The sequence below is a fragment of the Amblyomma mixtum genome, chromosome 1, assembly GCF_055824585.1.
Source record: "Amblyomma mixtum isolate Tamu chromosome 1, ASM5582458v1, whole genome shotgun sequence".
Taxonomy (NCBI): domain Eukaryota; kingdom Metazoa; phylum Arthropoda; class Arachnida; order Ixodida; family Ixodidae; genus Amblyomma; species Amblyomma mixtum.
This window is the reverse complement of record NC_143012.1, coordinates 318,585,979-318,609,258: the sequence shown is the minus strand read 5'-3', so window position 1 is coordinate 318,609,258 and position 23,280 is coordinate 318,585,979. Positions and strand designations below refer to the sequence as shown.

General features: G+C 45.5%; 2 protein-coding genes across 10 annotated transcripts in view; one reads left to right on the top strand and one right to left on the bottom strand.

Annotated features, from left to right (window-relative positions):
* Nucleotides 1–23,280, bottom strand: part of LOC149372623 (uncharacterized) — a 517,038-nt gene that overhangs the window by 417,641 nt on the left and 76,117 nt on the right. The gene's annotated exons all lie outside the window — the stretch shown is intronic.
* LOC149372624 (uncharacterized) overlaps nt 1–23,280 on the top strand; it is a 111,024-nt gene that overhangs the window by 73,483 nt on the left and 14,261 nt on the right. Inside the window, exons 2-3 of the mRNA XM_089567173.1 lie at nt 4,136–4,436; nt 17,006–17,204. Of these exons, the coding sequence (XP_089423299.1) occupies nt 4,139–4,436; nt 17,006–17,112 (405 nt within the window). The 5' untranslated portion in view covers nt 4,136–4,138 and the 3' untranslated portion in view covers nt 17,113–17,204. The remainder of the gene's footprint in view (nt 1–4,135; nt 4,437–17,005; nt 17,205–23,280) is intronic.

Below are 23,280 nucleotides of genomic sequence, written 5' to 3'. Positions count from 1 at the left end.
AGAAACGGCCCTTTTCGCGATAATTTAATATGGTTAATAGCTCTCTTCTCTGCTTAACCTGAGAAAGACGAGGCGCCTGGCTCTCCGGCGCATTTTGTCACTTCTCCCATCACGCCCCGTGTCTAACCTATCCCCTTCAATCACCAACCCGGTCTGTTTTTATTTATTGGTTCAAGACATCAACCTAACCTCATGAAACAAGTTATCTATTCTATTTCTATTTTTTTCGTACAGTTTATGAAGCCTTCGTTGATACGGATGTTGTCATGACGACTTAGTGTATTCTTTCGAAACTCTATAGCCAGTAGCCGCATTGCTATTAGGAGAATAGCTTTGAGCAGGCACACGGGACCGACAGAAAAACACCCGCCATCAGCACTAACTTTCAATTCAGCATTTATTCGATTCTGAATGGGAGATCGAACAAATGTTGAGTTGGAAATTGGCGCTCGTGACTGGTGTTTTTCTTCCTGTCATGTGTACCTGCTCTAAGCTATTCTAATAATTAATCACCAACTGGCCCAACGTTCAACACTTCAGCCGCACTGCTGCTCCACACGGCTGCTATAGAGACATGTCGGGATAATATGAAGAATTTAGGAACGCACTTCAGGAGCAAAAAACTGCAAAGGAAAAAAATATGCACGGCTGGAAATTTTGTCTGAGATATTGAAGGAAATTTGGTAACAGTTATCGTGCAGCAAAAGACACAGTAGGTAGATAAGAACTGCGGCTGACTGCTCAATCGCACAGTGTTCCGTCCTTATGCAGTCGGATAGAACTCAAGAACGCAGCGGCGAATTCCCATCAAAAGAGGCGTTCTAGTCAATGGGGTCTACCGGTACTCGGCAACATCCCGGTTAATCATTTAACGTGAAAGCAAAGGAAACTGGCAGGTGCCTCCGTGAAATGAGGTTAACAGTGACGTCATGACACTCGGTCAACGATGTGGGCTGGCGGGCCTCCTTTGAGGGTAATTCGCCGCTGCCTTCCTGAGCTTTCTCTCTCTGTAGTTAGGCTAAACAACAAAAGAATCAATAGTCACGGCTGGCAGCTTTGTGCTAGACATTAACTGTAATTCGGCGACACATATGTTAGGGTGGGCTGTCTAAAAGGAAAGTAAAATAATAGAGCCCGGCCCGCACCGCTTAGAGCACAACGGGAGTAGGAATCCAAACCTGTACAGCGTAGCCATGTCGCAGGCTTTAGCTAATCCACACTCTGTTTGCTACTGGTATCCCTGCTAAGCGCTATGCAGCGCTCACCGCGAATTCACTCTGAAACCCCAACTAAACACGAAGCTTGAACGCGACTCGGCCGTCCAGAAACGAGACAAGGCAAGTTTACTTAATCTCGCGTTTCTTATACAGTGTATATTGTTCCTTCCCATCAGGTGAGGAAGAACATCCAGTTAATTGGTTAAGCGTTATTGAATTCTGCAATTCTGTGGGCTTACCTAGTCATCACCTTTTACCGATGTGTTCTCACCTGTCAGAATAAGTTTAGCTACTCACCTGTTCTTTGCCGGTCTTTTGAGTCGTTCTGTTGTGCCCTTGTATGTTTTTCACTTTCCTAATCTTACATATGTCTTCTTTTCGTACCTGCGACTGCGTTTTATGCAGCCTCCGTGCCATTTTTTCTTTTCTTTAAGTTCATCGTACTCTCTCAAGTTACTTGTTCTCCTATAGAGAGAGGGTGTGGTAGATGGTCCTTGGCGATCACAAAATGAACAAGGGAGGGGAAAACCTAAGGTTGCTTGAGCCTACTTTTCGACAAGGAAACTTGTCTTCGTCTGGGCCCAGACGAAGACAAGTCCCCTTGTCGAAACGTTGGCTCAAGCAACCTGAGGTTTTGTTCTCCTATAGTGCATTCTTCCGAGCTCCTTGTCTTGATTTTTTTTTTGTATAGTCAGTTTCCGACTACCGTGTCCCTTTCTCCTTTCATAGTGACTCGGCGTATACGAAGAATGGATCTTCGTTTGAATACATGGGCACGTCACAAACGTTATGAGCTTAAAAAAGAAGTGCAAAAAAAAAAAACAATGAGGCGGCTCTTGTAGCTTTACGGCCACGCTTGCCACCTTAAGCGTACACTCGAATCGATGAATCGGAAACTAGAAAAATGAAAATTTGTTTTTGAGAAAAAGAAATGGCGCAGTATCTGTCTCACATATCTCGGTGGACACCCAAACCATGTCGTAAGGGAAAGGATAAAGGAGGGAGTGTAAGAAGGAAGGAAAACAGAGGTACCGTAAAGGAGGGCTAGGGAAAAATGGTTGTGGCTCAGCTCGGCTGAGTTGGGTTATACGGAGCCAAACACAGCCGAACCAGTGGCCGATGTCGACGCGGAGACGTTGGCGGCATCCTCCACCCTTTTCCGCTTCAGATACTCTGCCATACTGCCGCCTCAGCTGTGATTGCGGCGCACGCGAGCTCTCCTTTTCAATCCTCCGACGTGTTATCAGGCATGCGACACAGCTGGCGAAGCGAGCGGAGGCGAGCGCAACGATGAGGCAAGCGGTGTGACGTCATACCAAACGGCGGCGGCGGCTCCGCGGCGAGGCGCGTGGCGTGACGTCATGCCAGATGGCGCGGCGAGCGCGCGGCGTCCACCAGCTGCAGCGGTTCCTAGACAACGGCTCAAGGTCGGTCTGTGTGCCTCCTCGGAGCACCGCCGCAGCGAAATCGGAAGTTCGTGGCCAATGTAGCTTTTTGCTGCAATAATTTCTACCACATAGGGATCTTTAATGTGCACTGACATCTTACAGCACACGGGCGCCTGTTTGCGTTTCGCCTCCATCGAAACGCGGCCGCCGCGACTCGGGTTCGAACCCGCTTCATCACATTTTTGTGAGGATTCCTCGCGTGTATTCTCTCTGTCTTCTTCAGTTTCGTGTTTGTCTGGCAACCGTTGTGAAGCTTTTCTTGTCGATACGGAGCCTTCATTTCTCTCCAAGCGCAATGAGAGCCCACAGGACTTTATCCAACGGTGTACGGCTGGTGGTTGAAAGGACAAGCCGCTGCTACTGACAAGGGGAAGTGCATAAAATTTTCTCTGCGTTGTAGAATACGGTGGGGAACAGTTTAGCAGCGCGCTCTGCCTGAATTACTGGCAAAGGAAAGCGGAAACGCATGAATAGCAGCGGCAATGCTGTCAAGCGGTGAGTGGCGGTAGTCAGCACAAACCACGACCGCTGTCGCTGAAGGTATGCTACGCTACCAGAAAATAAGGACGGAGCACTATAGAGAGGACTAGCCTACGTGTCCTGGCTTGCTCACGAAGTTGCATGGCTTCAGCTATGTTTCGTAGCGAACAGCTAGATTTAACCAGTCTTGTTGCTGTTTTACCCCTTTGGACGCGGGCAGAAGAAAGGTGCAACCATGGCAAGAACCGATTCGTCGCCAACTCTTTCTTCTTTTGACTTGGCAGTCGTGATTGTTTTCAATCTTATCAATTGGTTTTTCATGACGCGTTTCCTCGTTCACAGCAAACGCAGCCAACTACTCACAGGTGCTTACTGTCCCGTCACCCTCCCTCTCCATAATAGTACTACCAACCAACTAGCCCAACTTTCTACGCTTAATGACATACTTTCTAGTACCGGCGTTCGTCCTGTCTCGTCTACCTTCGTCCGTGTCTTTTTAGCCGCTGGAATGTATCATAATAGTACTACCAACCAACTAGCCCAACTTTCTACGCTCTCCCTTCTCGCCCAGAACTGTAAAGATATGGGTGCTTGCATAGGTGTGTGCGACTCGAGCATACTGTACAGTAAGCCTTATTGATCCCACGTTACACTTGGTTTTTACATACTTAGACTGTCGCCGTCTGGTGCACACGAAAAAAAAAATCTTTCGGGCGCTGTCGCTAAACTAGAAACCATTACACTCAGCAGATGCAATCTTTCAATATCTCCGCTATCAGTGTCCGTTATTACGCACGCGTTTTCAATGTGCGTCAGCTTATCTGGGAGTATCCGGAAGTCAACGGGTGGCTTACTTGTAATGCGCGCACCAGAGAACATTTCCAGATATCGCCAGATGGCACGAGACGCTGATAGCTGGCTCGTTCTGGCTCATTAAAGAGAAGCCCGGCTTTTCTCATCGTCAATGTTCCCGTTCTGCCGCCGGCGCAGGCCATGCACCTTGGCAAGAGCCGCAAGAGCCCGGTCGCCTGGAGCCTCCGGGCGTCTCTGCTCCTCCTGCTGCTGCTGGCGGCGGCGGACCAGGGAGACGCTGCCGCCTACCTGTCCGCCAAGGAGCCGCCGGGCGACGAGCTGCAGGACAGCCGCGCCGCCGAGCTGGGCGAGTTCGCGGGTCTGGCGGCGCTGCTGCGCGAATACCTGGCCGGAAGGCTGCAGGAGCTGCCGTCGTCGTCGTCCAGGGCACGCTTCGCAGACTCCGCCGCGCCGCAGATCAGCGTCGCCAAGAGAGGAGGTGCGCCCCGAATCAGGTTTCCTCGCTTTCACACGCTGATAGATGAGTACTTGCGGTTCCATATTAAGGCGAAAGCCTCTAATGGCTCATTGTCCCGTCCGTCCGAGCGGCGTTACATCCAGCGCATGGGGTGACTCATCGATGAGCGCAGCTGCCAAAAGGTGACGTCATCTTTGTCGACAGGTGGAGCTGTCGGCGCGGCGGCGTCGAGCGCTGCTCTGTCATCAGTCGGTGTGCGGCAGCTAGTGGAGGAGGATGGCCCCCAAGCGGTGCAGACGTAACAAACATAGGCAGGCATTGGCACTCGAAGTAGCGCACAAAGTAGTGGGCTGCCAAAGTGCCCCCATAGTTTTTCTAACATCAAGCCCTCGAAGGGCTTAGGTGAATGAATAGTTGACGTAGCGGAAGCCGTCTTCCGTGGGTTATCAGAGTACCGCATTTCCCCTCTCCACAAATACGTATTCGGAACGAACATGGTTGCCGCTGCATAATGTTCTCAGCCCAACAATCACCGTTGTCGTGTCGTATCTTCTTCGCAATGTTGTTTTTAAAAGCGATAACTTCTAAGTCCTGACAATGCTGACACTTGAAGAAACGCCGAGAAAATATTTACAGCTACTTTAAGCAGCGCCCTGTGCGATTATGCAGGTCAAAGAGGTCAGCCTACATGCATTAGAAAGAGACGCCTTTCTTAGCGAACTTCGCAAAAAAAAGTTTGGACTCGCGATTCTCGCAAAATTGGGATGCGGCAGGCATATAACGATTGCGGTACTCGGTTAAAAAGCTTGAAAGCAATGCCGCTTTGTAAGCCGCCCTTTCGATCCAGAAGCATAACGGGCTCAAAATTGTAAACCCTAAAAAAATCACCGTCATCCAGATCACATGCGCCTAGAAATGTAATTTTGCTTATTTATTTATTTATTTATACAGAATACCCCTAAAGGCCCTCGAGAGGGTATTACATAGGGGGGGGGGGGGGGGGGGGGCACAGGCAATTGAACAGAATAAAAGAAAAACCACAAATATAAAACAAACAACAAAAGCACTAATAAGACACTTTGCATGACATATAAGTAAGCAAAAGAATCAAAAGAATGGCAGCGCGGCAAAGAACGAAGATTACTGCATTATTAAAATTATACAAACAAAACACAAATACAATGAATCTTTTTAGTCACAAACCCTGGAAAAAAGGAAGCCGTGAACAAACAAAATAACAATGTATGCGAAGAGTTAAGCAGTAGTTATTGAAGATATAAGTTTAAAATATTTATCAGGATCAGTGGTGGTTGCGATATGTGAAGGCAGAGTGTTCCAGTCAGATATTGTGCGTGGTAAGAATGAATGCGCATAGATAAATGTTCTGCACGTGAAACGTCTAACTTTAAAGGGATGATCGCGGCGGTCAAAAATCGAAGTAGGCAAAGAAAAAAAGTCGTTATGAAGTGATGGATGATGATAAAGTTTATGAAAAAGTGACAGTCGTGCAATTTTACGGCGGAGAAATAAATCCTGGAGACCTGCGCGTTTCTTTAAGGCTGTGGCGCTGGTGTTACGTGAATAATCGGAGTAAATAAAACGAACGGCGCGGTTCTGCAATGATTCAATGTTATTTATTAGGTAAGATTGGTAAGGGTCCCAAATATCCGAGGCATATTCAATTTTAGGTCGAATTAGAGTGGTATAGGCATGAGCACGGAGGTGAGGAGGAGCATGCTTCAGGTTATGTTTTAAGAGACCTAATGACCGATTAGCAGATGCAAGCATAAGGTTAATATGGTGGTTCCATGCTAAGTCTGAATGAAGGTGAAGTCCTAAGTACTTATACGTGGTGACTAGCTCGAGTGAGGTATTATTTAAGGAGTATGCTGTTTGAATTCGAGACATTCGGTTAGTAAAAGACATCAATTTAGTTTTTGAATGATTAAGTTGCATAAGCATTGGTTGAAAGAACCAAGTTTTTGGCCGTTGCTTTCGATTGCAGCTGTAGCGCAGCTGCAGTTGCCAGGTTGCCTGGACGCTACGAGTAATTGCTCCAGAACTGGCGCGACCTCTACTGTATGCAGTGACCGAGGTCACGCACAGAAAGTTGGGTCGCCGGATCAAGCGCGTGTCGGTACTGATGTGCACTTAATATATATTTACGGCTAATCCAACAGTGCTTCTGGCGCAGTTGATAGCCGCTGCCACTGCTTCAAACAATCGGTGCCCGCTTCGAGGGATCGATTCTTCGGGAGATCGAAAAGAAAGTACTGACCCTCGTTTTATCACGCGTGCATGATGACCACTTTGGTTTGCGTGAACACGGGTGCCCAGTGCATGGCTCTAAGGTTCGTTAATTTCTTAGCGCAACATGTCGACACAGAGACTGGTCAAGACGGGCGTCTCCGTGTCTTCATTTCACGCTAAGAATAAATTAAATATTGATGCAAATTAGCTCTAAAACGTCTCCATCAAGAGCTTCATCTATGTTAAAAAAGAGGGAAAGAAAATTACATTTTCTGAGCCCAGTTTGGCGCTCTACCCACATTTCTTCCTTGCAGCTCCTTTGTGTTCGTAATGCGCTCATTGCCTGCAAGGATTTATTTGCTGATCACAACCCTTTAGTTGTGATAACTTATGCGTTTTGAACACGGAGAACGCCTTTATGAGATCCACGAACGGCAGGCACAAGCTGCAAAACGTTAGCATTGACGCGTTTCAGGGAAGGCTCACGCATGCAGGCCACCAATGGCAGTGTTTTAGGGAAAATAAGGGTGTATCCTAAAGACAAAAAAATAATGAGTGTGTTGGTGTTAAATGGTTCGAAGACTGAAATCGTATCACTTTTACTGTGTCCCGTATTACTGGGACATGCCGAGAACCGCGCTCGTTTTGGTGACGCCGCAACAAGTCCTGTTCACTAAAGTTAAATGTCATATATTATCGAGATGGGTGGCTGCTGTTTTCGCTTTGCATACAGGATGAGTTGTGTGAGATCATGTCACTTGCATGCCCTTCCCACCTAAGTTGAGGCCATACATGTATGAGCGATGACAGCTTTGCTTTCCTTTAGGCTTAACGCTCTTTTAGACGATGTCGCCACTGGCGTTTTTCCGACGCGATAGGTATGAAAATTACGATAAGACGGCAACGCAACCACTATACTGTCTAATACTATTTTATACCATCATGCCTAAAGTATATAAACTTAAAAGGCTCTAATGCGATAAATCTTTGAGAAGAAGTGAAATAATTATTTTATAACACTTTTTTGTCCCTTTGGTCTGAATATATGCTAACTTTATTGGGAAAAGAAGATATAACCGCACAAGGGAACGTTTCTTACATGCATAGAGTCTCTGAATATTACCTAGAGAAAAAACTGGGGGCTGTGGTCTTCATCCACCGCGGGTAGGTGCAGGAATGCTGGGAATAAGTTTCGTATTTGGCTTGACTATTGTTGGACGTGAAGCGCAGATTAAGCAGTAGCTTTGACTCCAACCTCAAAGACGTAGTGTAAAAGATGGCACAGCAGCCTAACACTTCCGATAACTTTATTGAAGAAGTGAAAGAAGCAGTATCGAAATAATTTAATCTGTGCACAGAGGACAGCGTAGAGGCGCACCTGCCGATTCGAAGGCAGAATACACGTTTTCGATCCAACACAAGCCAAGTCAAATAAGAAACCTCGTCTTCCCTGCATTTTCGCGGCGGATGAAAGGCTCTTTAAGAAACTCGTATAGTTGGTAGTGCTAACGTTTTCTCTACGTAATATTGAGAAACTCTATGCTTACACTGCCCGGGTACCTCCGGCACACAACAGATCGCAATCTAATCACTGCGGCGCGCGTTACAGGAATGAACTGATAATCTGCTTCACTGTTTTATCTTGCCGCCATGATTAATTCTGCTTCAGCACAAATTTCCTGCGCAGGCATAAAGTCGGCTCTATCGAATGACAGCTTTTCAACCTCTGACGTAAGTCTTCGCAATTTCGCATGCTCCGTTGGCGATAGTACAGGGGTGTCCCCATGACGTAAAACGTTCGGGAGCTAGATATGAGCCCTAATCAACGAGACCAGCCACAGGTGTCATCCTTCCCTCGTGAAGCGTCTTCAGCTACTCGCGCTCTTTTTACGAAGTCAATCATTGCGTTCGGTAGCCTCAAGCGTAAGAACTACAAGTCCGATTCCATACATCTACGAAAGCTCCCTTCTTTTTCTGCACACTTATGCATCTATGACAATTTTTCCAAACACTTTGATTAACTTAAACTACGCGAAACAGAGAATCAGGTCGCAGTTAGATTTTTGTTTTCCCCCATAAATTACACATCATCCTTCTCCTGTGCACGCAGAATCAGGCCCCAATGCCCTTAGCCGCTCGCAGTCCTCCCATCCGCCTTGTTTTCTGCTTGTCAGGCTGCCACGCATTTCACGGTGAAGTAGTACCTAACCCGCAGCTCAGACTAGTCAGGCGCCGAGTCAAGCGAATAATTCGCTAGGCATAACTTCAAGTGGTGGAAAAACCACACGTCGAGCAAGGCCATAAATGGGCCTTTTTTTTTGTTCACTTTTCATTCCCTGTCGAGCGCTTGTTTCGCGTCTATCTTATTTCTGTTTGATACAAGGCATCATCACTCATAACTTCGCAGATTAACGTGTCTACATGGCTCGATTTCAAAGACAAATTGTGGGTATAGTTTCTATGTAATGAATACAAGTAGTTGTTAGTGTTAGTCACCCGCACAGGCTGCTGCGTGCTAAAGCCGACTGTTTACGGACTGTGCATATTAAGATTCACAGACCACGTTGCCACTTTTTGCTCGCTTTCTCTTTTTACATGACAAATCGTAATGGATGAGGCGAGATCCTTAAATAACCTCTTTTTCGGCTTACTTTTCTCGCTTTTTTCACAAAAGTTGTTCCAGCTTTTCTTTTTCGTCCTTCGTGCGTGCTTGTGGCCGTAGAACTCACTAAAATATTCAAGGTGACTCATATACTTCTAAATCTCAGCTGCGGGAGAAGCGAATTACGAATACAGGCTTCTCAAACTTTGTTCTTTTCGTATACTCCCCACAAAGGTTCACATTGACCAAAGATTAGATATTATAATTATGGTCGTAACAGCACCCGCTCCAACACGGATTTTATCCATACCACGTGGTGGGAGGACAACAGTACAGATATATGCAGGAGACCCTTCCTGTTGTTTAGTCAGGTGTATACTTATTGTGGAACTGCAATTTTTAGTGCTTTGGTCATTCGGCATCAGCGAAATATTCAGGCAGATTGCTTGGGGCTTCCGAAAGCGGGCTTGGATTAATGAGTTCTCCAAGTCAGATTAAGTCACTCCCGTTCGTGTTATCCGTGCACATCTTTGCATGACTCTGGTGCACTCTCATACGTCCATTTACTGAATTAACTTACACTATCCTCCTAGCTTTCTGACAGCTAAGGCGTTACTCGTTCTTCTTAAATTCTCAACGTTGCTCCTGAAGCTGTTGAACGCTTAGTCTTACAGAGCTTGTAGTTATTATTTGTTTTTCATTCCGAAGGCACTCACTGTTAAGGTAGGGCGCCGTCAGATTCAGCATTTGTATTGTACCACAACGATATCCGCGCTGAATCAAACAGGCTCTAATCAGGGTTGCCAAACTACTCTAAGGTGGAGGCCGACAGTCCTGAAAGCAGGAAATTCGGACTCCATGATGCCCTGAGGCCGAAGGAACGGATATTCCCTGATAAATCACAAGATGACTACTGTTCTTCTGCACATTTAACTGCGCTTGTGGTATTCTTGCACTGATGGCTTTTACTGCTTCGCTAACAAGGCTGGCTGTGCCTTGTTTTATTACTTCAAAAATAACGAAGCACAAATTAGCATTACGACAATGCGAGAGCGGAACATTCGTGACGTGAAAGACCTTTTACTATCAAGCACTCTTCATTACCAGTGTTGGTGGCGCCCGTGTCACGTGATTAGACAGCCTTTTCGTATACGGCGCCAAACACAACAAAATTTTCACCGGATCAGATTTCGCACAGGAAGCATCAAGGAAAATTAGCCGACAGTTAGGTATCATCACTTGACTAATCCCTGTTTGTGCTTTTGTTGCGGAACGCAGAAACTGATCTCTTACGCGCTTATGGGTGCGAGGACAGCAGGGCTTCATAAATTCGCAAAACTCCTGCATAGCCTAAATATTTGCGGCTGTAGGACAAGCAACACGCTTCGTATTTTGGTATCCATATTAAAATCGCACGATCGTCCCTATGACTTATTAAGGCACCATTTCTCAAGACAGGAATGGCGGAGGATGATGCCTATCACATTAATGAGATAAAAGTTTCGTAAGGCGCGAAAGAAGAAACTTCCATGCAGCGAAGAGCACCCTGCGCCCATGATGAGACGTTCACGACGTCGACTTCAGCAGAATTGGTACAGCGGGGGCTTCTTCACTTTGAGCAAAGAAGTCCTACTAGCAAGACCCTCTTTTTAATCTGCAGGGAGCACCCGTAACACGTCGCTCATATGTGTTCTTCGTCTCGCCTTGATTTTGTTTTCTCAGTGTTGGCATTGAAAGCGCCAGGCGTGACGAGTACAAGACGAGATCAAAAGGTGGGGATTCCTTTCCCAGTGGATAGATAAGAACAAACGGACCGCCTCTCCTGCTGCGTGACAAAGTTGAAGATAGCTTGCGTGGCTTCTCAAGCATCACTGCAGATACGCGACTCACATAGGACGTCACGTACATCATGGGAAGAAGTGACGACAAAGCCGGTCTCCTTCTTTGCTTCAGTTCTGCGAGCCCTGAAACACGGCCCGCTAAGAAGCCTCATGCCGTTGTAGGGGTTTCTGACGACACACTTAAAAGTGTGAAGACACATTTTTGAACTTCTTAAACGATATTAAATTCAAGGTAACAATCGCATCCAAAAAATACCACGCAGCTTTCAAATGTAGAAGAATCTCCTTTCATCAAGGCCTAGCATCAATGACTGTTCGGTAACGCGAACGTCGTTACATGTGCGCAATTTCTATAGGGAAGTTTATAGGTTTTAGATAACACCCTCCTTTTTTTTTCCTTCTTTTACTTATTATCCTCCAGGAGAGGGTGAATGGCGAGTGGTATTATGCTGAATTCTGTACGCATCAAGAAGACATGCAGATTTCGCCTTGTGCTCTTTAGGCCGCCATGGTGGCTCAGTAGTTATGGGGCTCGGCTGCTGACCCGAAAGACGTGAGGTCTATCCCGGCCGCGGCGGTCACATTCCGGAGGCGAAATTCTAGAGGCCCTATGTACTGTGCGATGTCAGCTCACGTTAAAGAACCCTATGTGGTCGAAATTATCCGTGTCCTTCTAATACGGCATCCTTCAAGTCACTTTCGGAATTAAACTCTATAAATCAAACCAAACGTTGTGCTCTCCGCCCAGATGATGTCTCAAGATGCTCGTTAATCATAGTGTGGTACTGGAAAGCGTCGGTGCGGTGGTGATGATGATGGTGGTGATGATTTTTTATTTATTTATTTATACAGAATACCCCTAAAGGCCCTCGAGAGGGTATTACATAGAGGGGGGGCACAGGCAATTGAACAGAATAAAAAAAAACCACAAATATAAAACAAACAACAAAAGCACAAATAAGACACACTGTATGAAATAAGTAAGCAAAAGAATCAATCAAAGGCACAAATAAGACACTTTGCATGACATATAAGTAAGCAAAAGAATCAAAAGAATGGCAGCGCGGCAAAGAACGAAGATTACTGCATTATTAAAATTATACAAACAGAACACTAATACAATGAATCTTTTTAGTAACAAACCCTGCAAAAAAGGAAGCCATGAACAAAGAAAATAACAATGTATGCGAAGAGTTAAGCAGTAGTTATTGAAGATATAAGTTTAAAATATTTATCAGGATCAGTGGTGGTTGCGATATGTGAAGGCAGAGTGTTCCAGTCAGATATTGTGCGTGGTAAGAATGAATGCGCATAGATAAATGTCCTGCACGTGAAGCGTCTAACTTTAAAGGGATGATCGCGGCGGTCAAAAATCGAAGTAGGCAAAGAAAAAAAGTCGTTATGAAGTGATGGATGATGATAAAGTTTATGAAAAAGTGACAGTCGTGCAATTTTACGGCGGAGACATAAATCCTGGAGACCTGCGCGTTTCTTTAAGGCTGTGACGCTGGTGTTACGTGAATAATCGGAGTAAATAAAACGAACGGCGCGGTTCTGCAATGATTCAATGTTATTTATTAGGTAAGATTGGTAAGGGTCCCAAATAGCCGAGGCATATTCAATTTTAGGTCGAATTAGAGTGGTATAGGCATGAGCACGGAGGTGAGGAGGAGCATGCTTTAGGTTATGTTTTAAAAGACCTAATGACCGATTAGCAGATGCAAGCATAAGGTTAATATGGTGGTTCCATGCTAAGTCTGAATGAAGGTGAAGTCCTAAGTACTTATACGTGGTGACTAGCTCGAGTGAGCTATTATTTAAGGAGTATGCTGTTTGAATTCGAGACATTCGGTTAGTAAAAGACATCAGTTTAGTTTTTGAATGATTAAGTTGCATAAGCCAGGTTGAGCACCATGCTGTTACTGAATCCAGGTCAGATTGAAGGGATTGGCAATCGGTGTTAGAATAAATTTTGCGATAAATTACACAATCATCAGCAAAAAGTCTGATATGGGAAGAAATGGAATCCGGTAAATCGTTGATAAATATTAGGATGGTAACTTTGATGTCACATTTCTTTAACGGCATGTTCTCTACTTCGGCCATCGTGTGCTGGGTCGGGTGATCGATAAATGAACGACATCTAGGTCCTTGAAAGCAAGGGCGTTGCTGGCGTTCTTAAAAATGGAGATGGGAAACTGCGCTGCTGCAAGCGAATACTAGACGCCATCGTAATTTAGAGCCGGGATATTGCCGTCCTTAGAGCTCTTTAAACCATCTGCTGTGTGATGCGAACAGCCGTGCTTTGCCAGAAATGAAATCATGGCACTTCTTAGGAATGCGTAATTTTTTGCCGTTTTGGAAAAGCAGGAAACTCAGCGAAAGAATAAGTATAGACAAACTCCCATTGTTTTACGTTGTGTTTAAGCCGACGCTGTGATGGAAACCTCGATGTAAGGAAATGCACAAATTAGATATTTACGATCAGTCCTTCAGTCTGGTAAGAAAGGCTTCCAATGTAATCTGTGTCGTCCCTTTTTCCCAGAAATGTTTTCATTCTCTTCACAGCGTCTCTGACCTGAGAAGCACCAGTGTGTGCAAAAAGAGATAGCTCATGTCTTGTGATACGTTTCTCAACAATCCGGGCTCGAAAAACTTCTCAAGTATTCCACGCCTTCCGTTCAGCCCCCACGCTTCGATAAAATTCGTGCGATAGGCAGGGCCTTCCGGAAGTGACATAGACGCAATAATACCACTTCATAGTCCTATAAAGTGCACCAACGCGATGCAATTTGTGTCGAATGTCAATAGAATAACGATTTTTCAACAGACTAGACGTCCAAATACAGAAATAGAAAACAAAGTGTAAGCATTATATTACAAGGAAATGAAAAAAAAATCGCCTTTAAGACCGCTTGACATTCAAGAGGCGCTCACACTGGAGATCGCATATAAACAATGCATAAAATATTTTGTTCGGGTCAAACGTTGAGCTTAATATCGACACAGCACACGTTTCGAAGAGTGCCTGATTCAATGTGAGACGTCGCTGAGTAATCTCATTACTGCCCTCATGGGACCGGACTGAAAGGTATCGACCACGAACTGCGCCGGAGATACTTTCATTTCTAGGCTACCGGCCGTGTCGAAACTTTACATGGGTCTTAAATTTCATCATCTGAATTTGCCCCTTTGAAGTCGCTCACGGACGCTTTTTTTGTGCTCGTATGAAAGGTAAAGGAGAGTTCGCTTTTGCCCTCACAAGCAGCCGTGATTCAGTGGCTGTGCTCTTCAGCCACTGAACACGACAGGAGGATTCCAACCTGGCCTTATTTCGATGGGGGCGAGATGCAAAAACTGACCCAGAACAAATATTTCAGTGCATGTTATGAAGTTATCGATGGTTGAAAACCCGATCTGAAACCATGTACTATAGAGAGCTTTGTTTCTCGCTGCAATGCTTTGCAAGGCAAAATCTCATAATGAGTATTATTGGTCGCATTTTGGTCTGAAATGTTAAGTTTTGACGCATACAATCTCAAGCACACGCCCGTGCATGAATGTCAATAATTTCAGTCATCTTGACTCGAAGTCTCCTAGACAAAGGCGCACGTGATGGACGCTGTTTGTAACGTCGAAAATTCGAAAACTCCGAAATAATAATAAAAATTACGCTCGCGAAGCATAATCAAGAACTACTATCGCAATTTTTCCTCTGTCGTTTGTATCAGAATGTAAATACAGCTATTGGCATCCCCGAAAGTTGCCTCGTTATAGGTTCCACTGAAAACGAGGTCAACGGGCGACTGCAGGTTAGGGGCTTTTCGTTGAATTTTGCTGGTGTGATTGAATTTAAAATACTGAGCTTTAACTTTTTCTTTGTGTATTTCTGTTCGAGGCGAAAAGCGTTACTAGAACCATTCTTCTAAAAGAGCTGCTTCATCAAGGCATATAATAAGGTCAATATCAAATCTAATTGTCGACAGCTTTCTTAATGAAGCAAATAGGAGGGAGGAGCTCTATTCCCACTGACAAAAGCATTATCACCGCTTCTTTTATTTGATCAGGGCTGCTGGCAGCCGTTGTTAAGCAGTTCGGGACCGCCTTATTGTCGGAGCGAACAATTCGATCCGACAAAAGTACGCGTCAGAAAGGCATCTACTTTTTTTTTACTATTTGAGAATTTTTATAAACGCCCTCAGGCGATGACTACATAGAAAATGAATAAAAATACTTTTAATTCGTTGATAACTTTACATGCTGATAAAGCATTTATGAGGCATTACTAAATCAAACGGAAATATGGCGAGAGCCTTGGCCTTTCGGATATTTGTCGAGTGCAAAAAATAAAAGTTTCACAAGTATTTTTGGTGAATATTTTCATGCGTCAGTATAAGACGGTGCCTGAACTTAATGAGCGCTTTGTCACCGCCGTGCAAGGCAAGCATGCCAGAAAAAAATGCAGAAACGTTCCCTCGAATATCAGTAGATCCGTGTTAATAGTCCCTTGACTCATAGTTTCTTCTTTGTGGGGCCTCAAAGACATCGCGGAGACAAAAGCGAAGACTGCAGGTATATTTTAACTTTTACACCGGATACAACTCTAAAAAGGGAATAGCTGCTTTTAGAGGCATCCTAGTTTACCATCAAATAGTTTTCTGCAGGATCACTTGCGGACATTATTCAGGCTCAAATGGTAGTGCATGTGTTGTTGCACGATTCCAGCTTTATTCGCACAGTATGAAAAAGAACGGGGGGGGGGGGGGGGGCGAGGGGGAGGACACTTGAGCGCCACTTTTAAATGTATTACGTGTAGCGTTAATGGCTCCCTTCAGTGGTTTCTCTTCGCACACCATCACTGCTATTTGTTTAAATTCGCGCGTTTATCCCAACGCAGCCTCCACATTCATGTCTTTGAACTTTTCCACAATGCACTTTACGCACATAATGTTACTTCTATATGCACACACTGATTCGAACTCGCTGCGCTACGCACATAATTACGCGGCCACAAACCAGCGCTCAACCCGAACGCAGGTTCCGCACTGAGAAAACTTTCTACTGCTCGCGCGCCCTCTGTTGAGGCAGCGGCGTACATCAGTTCGCAGGGGTTTTCCGGTGGCGGCCGCATGTCGGCGCCCTATTCTACTTAAAGCAAAGAGAATATGAAATGCGAACGTGCATTTTCCTGCTCGCTTAATTAATCATTTTCTACTTAAAACTTCTCTAATTATACACATACTCTGTAGCACACGCTCGTAAGATACCGCTCAACGTGAAAGACCACACCACATATATATAATTTCGCTTGTGCCTTGCCATACAAGCGTCCCTACGTCACCTAGACCTAGTCGGTCGTGGGTTAGAATTCCGACTAGTCGTACGTTGGAATCCGCACCGAAATTTATAGAAATTTCTTTCAGGTAAAAGCAATCACTGCACAAAGTTAAGTCGCTACACATATCCGCTCGCTATTAATTAACATTGAAAGTCCTCTTCTACGCTATTTGCATTTCATACATCCACGCATGACGGGGATTTCTCGGAACGCGTGACGTGGGTTTCCCGACAGAACGCCGACGCGGCCTTCCTCGGAACGGAAGTCTAAAATCTATAGCTTTAACAAATCTTTCGATTAACTCTCCCCTAGCTCTTTCGCTTCTGTGTTTTGCTCAAGCGTCTTTCGACGCGAATGAAATACAGACAATGTTTCCAGCACATTTAATAGGTACAGTGTGAAGAGTGGCAAATACATCTTTTTCATGAGCGTGTATTGGAGGATCCGCCCGATGGCGGTGCAAACTCTGCTGCTCATATGTGAAAAGGTAGCAGTGGATAGAGTGTCTCTATGGTTGCGCTAAGCCTAACGTGGCGCGCCGGCCTTTGCGCATTCGCAGTGATGATGGGCGTCGACCTTCCGGACTTCATCCTGAACCGGAACCAGCCGTCAAAGAACCTGCAGGCTCTCCGGCAGCGCCTGTTCGAGAGCGGCCGGAGGCGGTGATTCCCAGGAACCGCGTCGAGGAAGATGCCGCGGGGGCGCCTACAATCTTTTTTTCCTCGGACCGCGCCAGCCGCACCAATCTCTCCCGCGAGGTGCGGCTCACTCTCATGTTGTCTTTGCTTGTTTTCTGGATGATGTGTTACACAGGCGTTCATTTGCACACATTCAGGGGCTTGATAGGAGAAGAACTTGGAAGTACGTCACCAACGAGTCTAAAGGACTATGTAAGTGCTCAATCCGCTGATCGTCCACTACTATATATGTTGCTTATACGCATGGATTCTTTTCCTCTCCCTAACACCTGTGCATCAACTGTTTTAAAGTAAACAATATTTGCTTCTGTGAATGATAAACAAGGACATTTGAGCTGAGGATTCGGCAGATCCCGATAGGCCCGTCGGGTTCTCTTCCTTTCGTTCTATTTCGTCTGCTAAGAGCTAACAACTGAACCTTTCCAAAGCTCTACATCCTAAAGTTATTTCTTTCGCAGTTTAAGAAAAGATAATATTAACTACAGCAAATGTTTTAGAGAAAGTGAGCTGTCTATAATATACATATTTCGTCAAGGCACGCAAGGCAAAGAGCAAGTGGATTCTTGCTTTCCCTCCAGATGAGAAGTTGGACTTAAGTGTTGCAAAGCGAGGGTACTCTTTGCGTACCTGAATACTAAGCAAGCAGTTCACGCCGACCAAACGATTTCACAAATGCAACGCACGTTGGCCAGATTTCGAGCGACGGCAATGAAAGAGACTTGTGAAAGCAGCGAATGCAGGCTGCAGCCTTAACAGTGAGCTAAGCAGCCAAGTGAAGCCGAAGTGCGAACTGATTGATGAATTGTGGCGCCATAACCTTACCGAACTAACATGGCGCCCTGTTAGACCCTCATTAGGTAATTTATATCAGTTCCCAAATGAGTCACGCCACCCACGGCGCTAACCAATAGCCAATAACTCGAGAACGAGGCTCCAGGTGCCCATCGAAGGCGACAGATTTATGCGTCCTTAATTTCCTCATAGCCAATGGTTTGGTTTATGGGGGTTCAGCGTCCCAAAGCAACTGAGGCTATGTGAGACGCCGTAATGAAGAGGTCGGGAAATTTCGACCACCTGGGGTTCTTTAACGTGCACTTACGCTCGTGTGCTATGCGATGGCAGTGCACGTTAAAGATCCCCAGGTGGTCGCCATTATTCCGGAGCCCTGTACATCTTAGAATACGCGAGTCTCTAGAATGTCGCCTCCATCAAAATTCGACAGCCGCGGCGGCGATCGAACCAGCATCTTTCGGGTCAGCAGCTGAGCGCCATAACAACTGCGCCACCGCGGCGGCATTATTCATTTTTGTTTTATTGTGTTATTTCTTACTCTTTTGTTCTGTAAATATTACTTTTTTACTTTCTTATGTTTTATTTCAATTTTAATTCTTTTTTATGAGCTCTTTCGCCGCCGTCCACGAGAGGACCCACAACCTTGTGATTTCTCTGATTGGACGCTAGCCGCTTTAGTTTGATTCTGACGTCGCACTGACGTCGTGCCAAAGGAGATGGACAGTGGACAAATGGGCCCTTATCAAATACGACCGAAGGTTTCTTTATAATTTTCATCACTTTTACCAGTCTTGATATTTGTTCAAAAGTTTTGTTACTCCGAAAAAGCCAAACCACACGCTGCATAGGCGTCAGCTTCGATAGGAGGGTAGCAAGCCGGCGTTCAGCCACAAAACCGCTCACGAGGAAAAACTTGTCTTCGTGTAGAAAGTGACAGTTCAATAAAGTCAGGCCTTGTGTGGAGTGCGACAAGATTATCAGGATGTTCACCTATTTTTCACACAGCATGAGGAGCAATTTAAGCACACCTGGGAGCCATCCACTCAGGCGCCGCCACTGCGTGTGTGTCACTTTGGCATATTAAATTCGCCGATGTCTGGTAACATATCCGACTCCTCCAGTGGATGCGGCACCGCAGTGATTTTTAAGGCGGAAGCCTTCAATGCCTCAAGGTTGTAGGCAGAAGTTGTCGACCGAAATGTCACGCTTTTCAATTGGTCGAAACGGTCGTGACGTCACAGTGCGCGAATTTCAAACGGGGTCAATTGTACTTTGGCTAGTAACCATGCAACCAATTAAAGAGATCGTATAGTGATGCTCCAAGTAAGTGCGAATGAGTTTAGTTAATTGCTTAATCACTCAAATGGCCTAATTAACATTTCTGATCATGCCAGATAAATAAATAAAACCTAGTAGGAAATTGGTCGAGTTCGGAAATCGAACTCGAATGAATAACCACTCCGCCATGCCAGCTGGATGTTTTGGAATGAACAAAGGCGCGTCTAGTGAATTCGGTGTCTTCGTTCACTCCCATCTTCCTCCCTTCCCGTTACGGCGAGGTTCAGGTGTCCACCGAGGTATGCGAGACAGATACATTTCCTTTCCTCAAAAACCAATTTACCGACGAGCAAGGCGTAGAATCGAACGGACGATGGCGCTCTGTGGACTCCCTGGAAGCGTTGCAAGACGCTGTCGTGTGTCACTCTTAGAGGCGAAGCTTAACATCTTAACAACACATCAGTGACAGAAGCAGCAACACCGCGCTTGACTTTCGCCTCACCGCACTTTAGGTCAACAAAGTGCTCCCCGGAATTTTATTGCGAAAGCAATACTACTCGCACTTTCAAGCCTCCGCGTGACCCGGCCGCAGATACGCTTGACCTTTACCGGAGTGAATATGGGCGATCAACTCGCTCTTTCAGGTAGCCCGGCTGCAGTTACGCCGCGCCGCGCACCTGTGGCGCTACTGCCGCTGTGACGTCATACCAGCTGTAGATTATGGGCGACCAACTCGCTCCTTCAGAGAGCCCGGCTGGAGTTACGGTGTGTTTGCCGCGCTGCGAACCTGTGGCGCTACTGGCGCTGTGACGTCATACCAGCTGTAGATTATGGGCGACCAACTCGCTCCTTCAGAGAGCCCGGCTGGAGTTACGGTGTGTTTGCCGCGCTGCGAACCTGTGGCGCTACTGGCGCTGTGACGTCACACCAGCTGTAGATTATGTTTTCTTTCTCTCAGTCGCAACATGAAAAACAAATTATAAAAAAAATTACCGAAGACGTTTTCAGTCGTCGCGCAGCGGCGGCCGGTCCGGTAGCCACGCGTGACCTGTAGACGCGGCGCACTGCGTTCCTTCAGTTGGAGGCGCTTCGCTTTTGCTTTCGCAACCTACCAGGCTTAATCAAAGCTAAGCCCACGCCAACTTTTTTCGAAGCGAAAAGCTACACTAGGCTAGTCAACACCGAGGATAGCGCGGGCCCCGTCGTCAGAAAAAGCCACAGGTGCGCATGCGCGAACTGCGTGACGTCACGGTGGACACCCGAACCGCGCCGTAAGGGAAGGAAAATGAAAAGAAAATTGGTTTTAAGGAAAGAAAACGACGCCTGTCTCTCTCATATCTCGGTGGATACCTTGAACCGCGCCGTAAGGGTCTTAAGGAAAATGAAATCAAATGACAATTGGTTTCAAGGAAAGGAAATGCTTGTCTCTCATACCTTGGTGTACACCCGAAAGGAGTGACGCCACACACTGCACAAATAAAAAATAAACAAAATGCAAGCAATGCGTGAGGAACCTCTCATATCTCGGTGGACACCCGAACCGCGCCGTAAGGAAAGGAAAATGAAAAGAGAGTTGGTTTTAACGAAAAGAAACGACTCCTGCCTCTCCCATATCTCGGTGGATACCCGAACTGCGCCGTAAGGCCCTTAAGGAAGATGAAATGAAATGAAAATTGCTTTTAAGGAAAGCAAATGCCTGTCTCTCATATCTTGGTGTACACCCGAGAGGAATACACGCCACTGTACATGTCTCTAAAGCAACCAAAACAGCACCGCATTCACTACACGTGCGGCTCCTCATCCGCCTTGCCGCAGCTTTTCGCTTTGACATTTTTATTTATTTATATTTATTCAATAAACCCCCTAAAGGCCCTCAATCGAGGGTATTACATAGGGGGGAGCAATGACACACAACGCAAAATAAGATTGAGCAAGCGCCAAGGTGCAATACACAAGAACAGAAAGCACATGTAGAAAACAAAAGAAATAAACAAAAACCAGTAGTATACATTGTAATTTACATGAAAAGAAGAACAGATAGTTTTTTTGGAGGCATAACAACCGCAGGAACAAAACAAAATAACAAAAAAGCTGAATTCAGCATGTAGTACAATCAATTAGTAAAGCTAAACAGACATTTGGGTAATAAGGTCCTGAAACTTATTAAGATCCCGTTCAGAAGCGATGTGTGATGGTAGATTATTCCAGTCGACTATAGTACGTGGTGTGAAAGAGTTAGCAAACGAAGAAGTGTGGCATGATATGCGTTTAACTTTCAGCGGGTGGTCGCGACGTGGAAAAAAAGATTCAGGTGATTGAAAAAAATCGTCATGGAGCAGAACATGATGGTAAAGTTTATGGAAAAGGGTCAAGCGTGATAGTTTGCGGCGATGTGATAACGTATCAAGTTCGGCGCGAGCCTTTATTGCGGTGACGCTAGTATGACGAGAATAATCAGAAAAGATGAATCTAACGGCACGGTTTTGCAAAGATTCCAAGTCATCTATAAGGTATGCTTGATCCGGGTCCCAGATGGCCGACGCATATTCGATTTTAGGCCGTATTAAGGTAACGTATGCTAGTTTTTTCAGGTGAAAAGGCGCTTTTTTAAGGTTACGGTTTGGTTTATTGGGGTTTAACGTCCCAAAGCGACTGAGGCTATGAGAGACGCCGGAGTGAAGGGCTCCGGAAATTTCGACCACCTGGGGTTCTTTAACGTGCACTGACATCGCACAGCACACGGGCCTCTAGAATTTCGCCTTCAAGAAATTCACCCGCCGCGGCCGGGATCGAACCCGCGTCTTTCGGGCCAGCAGCCGAGCACCGTAACCACTCAGCCACCGTGGCGGGGCTGTTTAAGGTTACGTTTTAGAAGACGCAGAGAACGGTTAGCAGCTGCAAGAATATGGCTAAGATGGTAATTCCATGTTAAATTAGACTGAAGGTGTAGTCCCAAATACTTGTAGGAAGTAGAAAGTTCAACCGGGTTATTAAGGAGAGTGTAAGATGTTGGGATGCGACAAGACTTGCGAGTGAAAGAGACAAGTTTAGTTTTAGAGGAATTAAGGGTCATTAACCAAGAAGAACACCACTTACTAATGGAATCTAAATCAGTTTGCAAAGATTTACGGTCAGAGTCGTTAGAAATGCTACGGTATATAACACAATCATCAGCGAATAATCTGATTTTGGATGATACGCAGGCGGGTAAGTCATTTATGAAGATTAGAAAAAGTAAAGGTCCCAAAACGCTTCCCTGGGGAACACCGGACGAAACGGGTGAGGAGGACGAAAGATGATTATTGACAGAAATGAACTGAGATCGGCATGCAAGAAAAGCTTTAACCCAGGCATAACATCGGAATGAATGTTTAAGTGGGTTAGTTTGAGCAAAAGTCTGTAATGGCTGACCCGGTCAAATGCTTTAGAAAAGTCAAGGAATAGCGCATCGACTTGTTTGCCTGCGTCTACTGATGGAAAGAGGTCGTAAGTGAAGCCGGAAAGTTGAGTGTCACATGAGAAACCCCTTCGAAATCCATGCTGGTATTTGAATATGATGTTGTGGTGCTCAGGATAGCTGATAATATTAGTGTAAACAACATGTTCCATTAGCTTAGATATGGAGCTAGTTAAGGATATTGAACGATAGTTGAGAGGATTAGAGTGGTCACCAGATTTGAATATGGGTATTACTTTAGCTACGCGCCAATCGCTAGGAATCGATCCAGATGATAATGACTGAGAAAAGAGCGATGACAATACTGGATAAATGCTCTCAGAAATGTTTTTAAGAATCTTGTTGTTAAAGCCCAGAGGATCAGAGCTAGAAGTTAGTTTAACATTATTCAGGAGGGATTTAATTCCTTCGTCATTAATAACTATTTGGGGCATAGAAACCTCAAGAAATTGATCTAGGCTGGGAGCTGTAGCGATGTCTTCTAAAGTAAATACGGATGAAAATGCTGAAACAAACATCTGAGCACATTCGGATGCAGGAATTGGAGTTTTATTCAAGTCAGTAAGGATAATCTCATCAGAGCTGCGGGATTAATAACGCGCCAGAATC